Raw genomic sequence first — 9,201 nt, 5'->3', positions numbered from 1 at the left:
TATATATATATATATATACACACACACACACAGTTACTGTACATTCATATATACAGTTAATGTATATATTGTATTACTGTATACAGTTTGTATGCATAAGTGTGACATCTCAACGGGGATAAACGTTTTCTAAGCGTGTTTGGGCTTGTAGGGGCAAACACCAACAAGTAGGTGATAGAACCAGTCAGTGACAGTGACATTCGTTACTGATCAACACTTCAACATTCCCCCCAAAATATTCCTACACTGCTGCTGTTGTGGTGCCCCTGTCAATCAAACTTGTGGCCTATGACTTCACAACTTGCAGCATGGGCTAGCTGGCAAAAGCTAGCCACGAGAATGACTCATTGATGCTGCTTAGTTTAGTTATATCCGCGTTCAAATTCAGCAAATCTGGATTTGTCAGGTAAACTTTAATTTACCTCCTGTTATTCATTAACATAAAAACACGGAATTTAACTATGAATTGTCAGGACGACCTTGTTGCTCCACCCAGCAGAGAATATTTGCGTATATTTGATCACATTCGTGTTTCGATGGAAATACACACGCTGGTTTTTAATTGAATAAGGTGGGGACGATTCAAAACAAGTAACGACGATGATCGCGACACCTTAAATGGAACAAATGCGTTTGTCATTACTTTGTACAGTTTGCTTTGAGCTCTCAACATCAAGTGAACAGACGCCAAGGTAAAGTGCACGACGCTCAGTTCCGAGTGTTCGTACCTGTGGTCAAATTTCAGCGTTGGTTGATGTGGCGCTCTAGTCGGGCAATAGAACCGAAGACTTGACAGGGTGGGGCCTCTGTATCTATCTTTCTTAATTTATTTTTCTTTCTTTTACTTTCTTGAGCTGGTTCTCTGTCTGTGATTGTTCTCTCTCTACCAGCTCAGCGCTCCACCTTCCTGACTCAGCAGTGGAACACGCCCCCGAGCTATGCTGCATTCAACCATTTACAAAAAAATGAAAATTCCCAATTTGACTCCGGAGCCACTTAAGTGACATGGAAAAAAAAAGAAACTGAACTCATATTCACACAGAAATACACACCGAAATGTCGCTACAGAGTCTCCCATGCACGCAAATTCATTACTCATCCTAACGAGAAAGTTTCACATCCTAATGACAAAGATTACTCGCGAGAACGAGAAAGTTTCTCGTAAGGACGAGAATTGCATCGAATTCAAGCACAAGTGCGCGCTGTAGCATAAAGTGCGGGTTATTTTTGATTTAACCACGTATATAAAAACACAAACCCTTTCGAAAAAAAATTTAATGTCAGGGAAAAGTTTATTTATTTCCAGAATGCCATTCAAAAAGATAAAGTTCCATAGATTATCGATTCGGGGCCTGTAATTTAAATTTGATTTAATTTCAAGTATTAATTTGTTTATTTGTTCATAATTTGAGTTTCCAGCTCCTGAAACCCACGAAAAGAGGAATTCAAAAAATGTTCATCCTGTGAATAAAACACAGAAATTAGGATCACATCAAATTGATCAAAATATGGTATTTATTTTCAAAATTATATTTCAATCTTCAGTACAGGTAGTTGGTTGGGAATCTCTTTACCTTAATCACTCTCTGGATGGCCCATGGCATTGATGCAATTAGCTTGTGGCATTGCCTGGGAAGTCCAGATTTCATCGATGCTTGCTATCAGCTCTTCTTTGTTTTGGGATCTGGTGGCCCTCATTTTCCTCCTGATAATGCACCATGCATTTTGAATGGGGTCTAGGTTGGATGAGTTGGCTAGACAGTCAAGCCCTGTGATGGAATTTGTCTTCATTTCATTGTGTATGTCTTTGCCCGCGCCACTGACAGTCCTTTGTGGGCCATTCTTTATTTTCTGGTTTAATCAGATTTCAGATCAGATGTGTTGCCATGCCATGTCACCACTTTGTGAACACGTGCGTGAGAAAAGAGTGAACAGTTTCAGGAAAACATAAAATTGCAAGGAATTTAGGGATTTCATCCTCTTCAGTCCATGATATCATCAAAAGCTTCTGAGAATCTGGAGAAATCACTGCATGTAAGCGTCAAGGCTGAAAACCAAAATTGAATGCCTGTGACCTTCGATCCCTTGGGTGGCACTGTATAGAAAAACAACATCAATGTTTAAAGGATAAGAGGGGCCGGGGGGTTGGTTGAAAGCTCGCAAATATTCCAGCGCTCCTGCTGGTAGATTATTTTTATTTTTACATCTATTCCATGTTTTGATTTTTTTTCTTCTTTTGTGTTGTGTGCTGTGTTTTGTTTTCTAACTTTGTCATCCTTAAAAATTGAAGAGAAAAATCAAATTAAAAAAATAATGTTGTTCCAAAGGAGCAATCACTGATATATTGTTCAGTTTTTTTTAATTACCCCCTAAACGTCAGAAATGTAGTGGTTGCAAATTTCCTTGAAATATTGTGATATTTTGAGTCAACATCGTCCGCCCCTACTTCCAGTCGTCGAGGTGTACATGAATATCGAGGTCTCCTCACTGCACAATGGCACGCGTATCAATCTCGGGCTCTCGGCTGACATGTATTGGGGTGTAATTTCCCGCCCTTGTCGGTAAGAGGTGCTGTTGCTGCGTAGCTTGAAAAGTTCTTCCCAAAAAGTAGTTCCTGGGCTTCATATCAAAGATCGTCTATTTTTTAATTTTAATTTTTACAAAAAAATGTTGCTTTCTTTAATGGGTTTTGTGTGCCATGGTTGCTTCTATGGTGAGGGGGCTTCGTCCTTTCTAACTTCCATACACAGATTGAATCGTTTTTAAAATTACTTTTTATTTACAATGTCTATCTTGCCTTTTCATGATGTGATTGAATAGTATAAAGCATTTTATTTATTGAAAACGCCCATGTGTAGGCTTGATCATTTAACACAGGGGTTACCAGTGTGGTACCCATGGGTGCCAGGAAGCCCCCTAGGACGACATTAGTAGCCCGCTGGTCTCTTCTAAAAATAGCTCGGTAGTGATGGGACATTGTGAGTTTCTAGGAATGTTGTAGAAGTGATCACTTGAAAATGTCAACACTGGCAGAAAGTTATAAAAATTAAGCGTTGTCTTTCCTTTAATTATGAAAATCATAAACATGATGGTGGCCCTGTGGTCCAGTGGCTAGCGCTTCGACCTCAGAGAGCAGAGGTTCGATCTCAGCTCCGGCCTCCCTGTGTGGAGTTTGCATGTTCTCCCCGGGCCTGCGTGGGTTTTCTTCAGGTACTCCGGTTTCCTCCCACATTCCAAAAACATGCATGGCAGGCTGATTGAACACTCCAAATTGTCCCTAGGTGTGAGTGTGAGCGCAGATGGTTGTTTGTTTCTGTGTGCCCTGCCATTGGCTAGCAACTGATTCAGGGTGTCTCCGCCAACTGCCCAATGACGGCTGGGATAGGCTCCAGCACCCCCTCCCCCCCCGCAACCCTTGTGAGGATAAAGCATATTGGAAAATGAATGAATAAACATGATGATGATCTTGTCATAAATGAATATCATCCATCGATCCATTTTCTAATCTGCTTATCCTCACGAGGGTCGTGGGGATGCTGGAGCCTTTCCCTGCTGGCTTCAGGCAGTAGGTGGGGGACAACCTGAACTGTTTTCCAAACAATCTCAGGACGCACAGAGACAAAGAATTTCGTGCTCACAATTACACCTAGGGACAATTCTTCCATTAACCTGCCATGCATGTTTTTGGAATGTGGGAGGAAACCGCAGGACCCAGCGCAAACCCACTCAAGAACCAGGCGAGAATGCAAACTACACATAGGAAGGTCACTATCTAGCCCTGAGGCTAGATAGCAGCTGGCTTTCAAGTTATCAGCGAATCCTACATTTCTGACGTTGATATGCATTTACTTGTTTTTGAAAAATGTTCTAAAAATATGTGATATAGCTGAGAGAGTTAATATAATACTGTCTTCAACAGTGTTTTGGATAAGCACAAGATGTATTGACTGGCAGGAGTATAAAATAATTTGGCTGATTTATCAAAGCCACCATCTCTACATTAGGTGGGGTTACATGGAGACTTTTTTGTCAATCTGTTTGAAACCAGTCCAATTCAAGATCTCTGGTTAACTGTTTACATGTGATGTCAGCTATTCTGCTCTACCCATTATGTTGCCACCACATTAATCAGAACATCAGTGTGCGTACAGCCATGCGACGTGCAGAACGATGTAAACATCATGTGATTGATCAAGATAGAGCTCAGAGGACTGGGTAGCCCGCGAAAAGGATAAATCCACTTAGAACTGAATAAATGCTATGGGCCCACCATAGAGCTGCTAATATGCTCTCAGAAAGCATCAGAGTAGGCCCACAATGAGAAATATCTGTATTGGGTTTACAAAATCAGGATTGGATTAGTGTTGTGTATAGGTTGGCAGCTAGCACTCTTTTAAGAAAATTGGATGTGCTTCAGAGCCAAGCGTTGAAACTATGCTGTGGAGCTCGGGAGACCATACGTATAAATGCATTACAAGTTGAGAATGGGGAAAAGGCTCTTTGTATTAGATGAGATAAATTGGCATAGATGTACTGGGCAAATTTCAGAGGACATAAGGAGGATCTCAAGACAGAGCTAAAACACCAGTTAAAAGTTTTGGATGGTTCATACCCCATCATATCTATCCATCAACCCCAACATGTGGTTGATGAGAAGTCCACTAGCTGACTTCTGGCTTTTGGACCTCAAAAGATCAGGTGGAATTAACTGATCCATCGTGGAAGGACATATTGGAGATAATTGCGGTGACAGTATTGAACTGTTCAGAGATGAAAGTCCTCCGGATTTTCCCGGAATTCCGGGTTTTTCAAATTTTTATGAAAAATCTCTCCGGAGAATTGAGGAAAATTTGCCTAAAATTAATCCGGATATTAGTTGACAACATTGAACGAAGACGCGTTTGAGTTCGTTGTTTTGCTTTCACGAGTGTAGCCATGTTGAGACACTAACACTAGTTACAGTAAAGAGATTTTCGTCTCTTTATGAACACACTTGCACATGTGCACACAAAAGGAAGATTGGTCATTGAATGTCGAGTATTTGAATAGCGTTTTGTGTAAACTGATTCATGCGTGATCGGCCAGGTGTGTGTGTGTGTGTGTGTTATATAATGTTTGTTTATTTATTTATTTATTTATTTATCCGGGATTTTCAGAAAAGTCCACTTTCATCTCCGTGTATTCCAAGGCATCAAAATCTGAAGATCAAGTGGGTATTGCATTTATTCTTCCAAATTCTCATCAATAGAAGAGAAAAGTTAAGTAATAATCTGGCTGTATATACAGCAGAATGAGTTGTGATTCTTGTAACACCTTCTTGGGTCGAGCGTAATAGAGCACAGAGTGTGGGAGTAGCCTCACGTTCCTCCTTTGCATTGCTGAGTATTTAAAATGGGCCATCAAGAGCTAGAGAATCTTGTTTCACGTATAGTCAGGAAGCTGGTTGATGAGCTGAGGGGTCAGAAAGTGGTCTTGAATACAGAAGACATTTTGACTATAAGACCAGTGAGTTATCTTTAAGTTGGAGGTCATGATGGGATTTGATTATCCAGACCCACACTCCATTTAAGAAGGTAGCGGTAATGCACCATAAGACATTTGCCAACCACCATTAAGTAAAAGTAAAAGAAGAAGAAGAAGAAGAAGAAGAAGAAGAAGAAGAAGAAGAAGAAGAAGAGGAAGAGGAAGAGGAAGAAGAAGAAGAAGAAAAGAAAAAAATAATGACAATAATAGCATCAGAGTGAGAAGTCTTCCTTCGTGGTGCATCTTTGCTTTAAGAAACGTGGCCTTAGTGGTTTACCGGCTGTCTTGCGTCTATTCCGCGAATGACACGCATACGATTCCGGCTTCATCCTCCGTTTCTCGACCTATTTTCTACACACTTTCAGCGCCATCCACCTCCCCTGCCTTAACAGCTGCGATCCCCGGCGAGATATGTCTGAGGTGGAAAATGAAAGCACCTCGGCTCCGGAAACCGCCGCCGCGTTCATGGAAGCCTTGAACGCCACTGACTCCAACGGGACGGACGCGCTCAACGCGACCGCGAAGTTCGTGGCCACGCCGGAGGGCACGGCACTGGCGTACGGCAGCCTGGTGCTCATGGCTCTGGTGCCCATCTTTTTCGGAGCTCTGCGCTCCGTGGCCTGCTCGAAGTCCAAGGTAAGACTGTCGTTAGCAGGCACTAGCAGCGCGCACCATCGAGCTAGCTCTCGACCAGGGAAGCTATCTTATATCACGATATGTGATTCCTAATGCAGCCTATGTAATTAATATGTTAACCGTTGTTGAATTTTGAGCTTGTGTTGTTTTTACGTGTGTTAACTTTGTTTCGGGCTCGTTTAATTGTATGACGACTGTTGACGTCATCTCGTTGCACACGTAGTGGTTAGTTTGCCGTGACCGGCGTTTTTGACCTGGATCGCGCGAGAACTTGGTCGAGAGAGAGAGCGTGGTGATCGACGCAAGATCACATTTAAAGTTGTTGAAGACGCGGTTGCTGCATTCGAAAACACAGTTTGTCCTCTCGTCTTCTGGTAGAGATGGGCTGCTTTGAGTGTTAGCCGAGAAAGAGCTGAATGTCCCAAACAGTGTCGGGGAAGTTAATTTTCTACACTGGCTAGTTCAAAGTTAAGATCACAAATTTTAAAACGAATAATTCAATGCAAGGTTCGTAATTGAAATTTCTTGAAGTTCATTGTTCCAAAAAGTTAGTACTTAAAAGCTAGTAATTTTGTTTGTTTGTTTGTTTGTTTTTAGCCATCTCCAATACGTTTTCTGTTAGCTGATACCCAGTGGCAGTCTGGCATTTTCCCATTGTTTCCACTCTTCCCGTCCACACTACACTAAAAATACTGAAGCTTTGGTTGCACATGGTGAAAATGTGGTCAACTGGCGTAATTTGAAAATATGTCAAACATGTACCAAACCAATTTCACTGAAGTCGTGTTAAATAAACACACACAAAAAAAAACTGATTAGGCCAAACAAAAAAGATAGTGTGTTTCCGGTAACATGAAATTTCAGCATAGGGTCGGTAGGTCGGACAAAGTTTTTTTTTTTTTTTATCTTTTCTTTTCCATCAAAAATTTAAACAAAATAACCATAAAACGTAAAACAAGGAGACAGTGAACCCCCCGCTCACCACCTATTTAGTTTTCTCCCCGCTCCGGACTCAGGGGACTGGGGCACACCGCCGCCTCCGCCGTACTCCTCCGCCCTCCTCTGCCGCCGTCCTCCTCCGCCCTCGGTTTTTACTCGGCCCATGGTGTTCATCAAATAGTTCGCTTTATTTTTTCGATACATCAATGGATGCTATTTCTTAACATTGCGGTGCGAGCATGCGACTGTAACACAAAAAACGCAGTTTAAACTGTCGTCGGAGATCGCGGCTGCCGCCATGTTTCAATGTTGTTGACAGACGACAGGGCAAACGACGCACGCGCTCAACGTGAATATCGCGAGAGTTTGCACCGATGTAAACCCTCTCCACAAAAATGTAGAGGGTTGTTTGAAAAAAATGCAGACCGTAAAGTTTTTTTTCGACATAGAAATTCTCGGTCGGTCGGGTTACCGGAAACACACTACTTTTTTTTCTCCGCCTTAGCAAATCATGTTCAACCTATATTTAATTAAATACACTACAAAGACAAGATATTGATTGTTCAAACTGATGGACTTGATTGTTTTTTGCAAATAATCATTGACTTCAAATTTTATGGCTGCAACAAGCTCCTAAAAAGCACTCATGCTTACCACTGTGTTACATCACCATTTCTTTGAACAACATTCAATAAACGTTTGGGAACTGAGGACACTAATCATTCAAGTTTTGTTGGCGGAAATCTTTCAACCATTTTCGCTTGAGGCAGCGAGGAGGCTTGCCGAATGTTCAGTGGGAGGTCATTCCAGAGAGAGGGACCAGCAACAGAAAAGGCTCGATCCCCTCTGAGCCCCAGTTTAGTTCTTGGTACTTCTAATAATGTCTGGTCCACAGACCTGAGGCGCCGGGCAGGTGTGTAGGGGCGGATGAGCTCAGAGAGGTAAGGTGGCGCAAGGTTATTTAGAGATTTGAAAACAAATAAGAGGATCTTGAAAATAACTCTAAAATGTATGGGGAGCCAGTGAAGGGATGCCAGAGTAGGAGTTATGCGCTCCCTCTTACGAGTACCGGTCAAGAGGCGAGCAGCGGCATTCTGGACCAGCTGGAGACGCTTAATGGAAGACTGGCTGACTCCAAAGTAAAGGGCATTGCAGTAATCGAGCCGGGATGTGACAAAGGCATGAATTACTGTCTCAAAGTGTTCATGAGAGAGGAGAGGTTTTACTTTGGCCAGCTGTCTAAGGTGAAAGAAGCTGGATTTAACAACGGCACCAATTTGCCGGTTAAGTATGAAATCACTGTCCAGTTTAAGGCCCAAGTTTGAGACTGTTGACTTAAGATAAGGAGACAGGAGGCCCAAGTCAACAGGATGGGATGTGCAAGGGCCACTGGGACCAAACAGTATCACCTCTGTCTTTAGTTTAGTATCTGCACTCTTTTGCTACAAAGCCATGTTGTTGTAACACATGCAGAATGTGGTTTGGCTTTGTCTTGCTGAAATAAGAAAGCGTGCCCATTAAAAAATATGTTGCTTGGATGGCACCATATCTTTCTTCTAAATCTATATCTACCTACCGGTTCAATTGTAGTGCATCCCCCTAAAAGTGTAATGGAGAGGCAACTACACAGGGCCGAGCTAGGCTGTTTTGGGGTAGAACCAGTACAATGGAAAAGGGGTTTGTGTGTGTACATGTGTGTATGCGTGCGGGCGCAGATATCAAAACAGGGTGTATGCAGCAGTGTTGTGTCCAAGGACCGGCAACCCGAGGCCAAGGCCAAGGACTTGCCTCCGAGGCCAAGGCCAAGGACTTGGAAAATTTTCCGAGGCAAGGCCAAGGCCAAGGACTTGAAAAATTTTCCGAGGCCAAGGCCAAGGACCAAGGACTTGCTTCCGAGGCCAAGGCCAAGGACCAAGGACTGATTTTGAAACTGAGGCCTAGCCAAGGACATGTATAAAACAATGCGATCATACCACTTGGCAGGTCCTCATGATTAACACCCCTCCATCATAACCCTTTGCACTCCCTAACGCTTGAATGAAGTGATTTTATTCAAAGAGTAGAACAGTCAAGGTACGTGTTATTTATACTGAGAAAAAGAAA

General features: G+C 42.5%; 1 protein-coding gene across 5 annotated transcripts in view; it reads left to right on the top strand.

Moving 5' to 3' along the window:
• The first annotated feature begins 5,717 nt into the window (after positions 1-5,717).
• hm13 (histocompatibility (minor) 13) overlaps positions 5,718-9,201 on the top strand; it is a 20,473-nt gene continuing 16,989 nt past the window's right edge. For 2 of the 5 annotated variants that reach the window (XM_019887751.1, XM_019887750.1), the window contains exon 1: positions 5,721-6,159. In XM_019887751.1, coding sequence (XP_019743310.1) covers positions 5,935-6,159 — 225 coding nt within the window. In that variant the 5' untranslated portion in view covers positions 5,721-5,934. Of the gene's footprint in view, positions 6,160-9,201 lie in introns of all 5 variants that reach the window. The other 3 variants (XM_019887748.1, XM_019887749.1, XM_019887752.1) reach the window with 3 other exon arrangements.

This window comes from Hippocampus comes, unplaced genomic scaffold (genome assembly GCF_001891065.2).
Source record: "Hippocampus comes isolate QL1 unplaced genomic scaffold, H_comes_QL1_v1.1 scaffold245, whole genome shotgun sequence".
NCBI lineage: Eukaryota > Metazoa > Chordata > Actinopteri > Syngnathiformes > Syngnathidae > Hippocampus > Hippocampus comes.
Note: the sequence above shows the minus strand (reverse complement) of the source record. Positions and strands in the feature narration are given on the sequence as shown.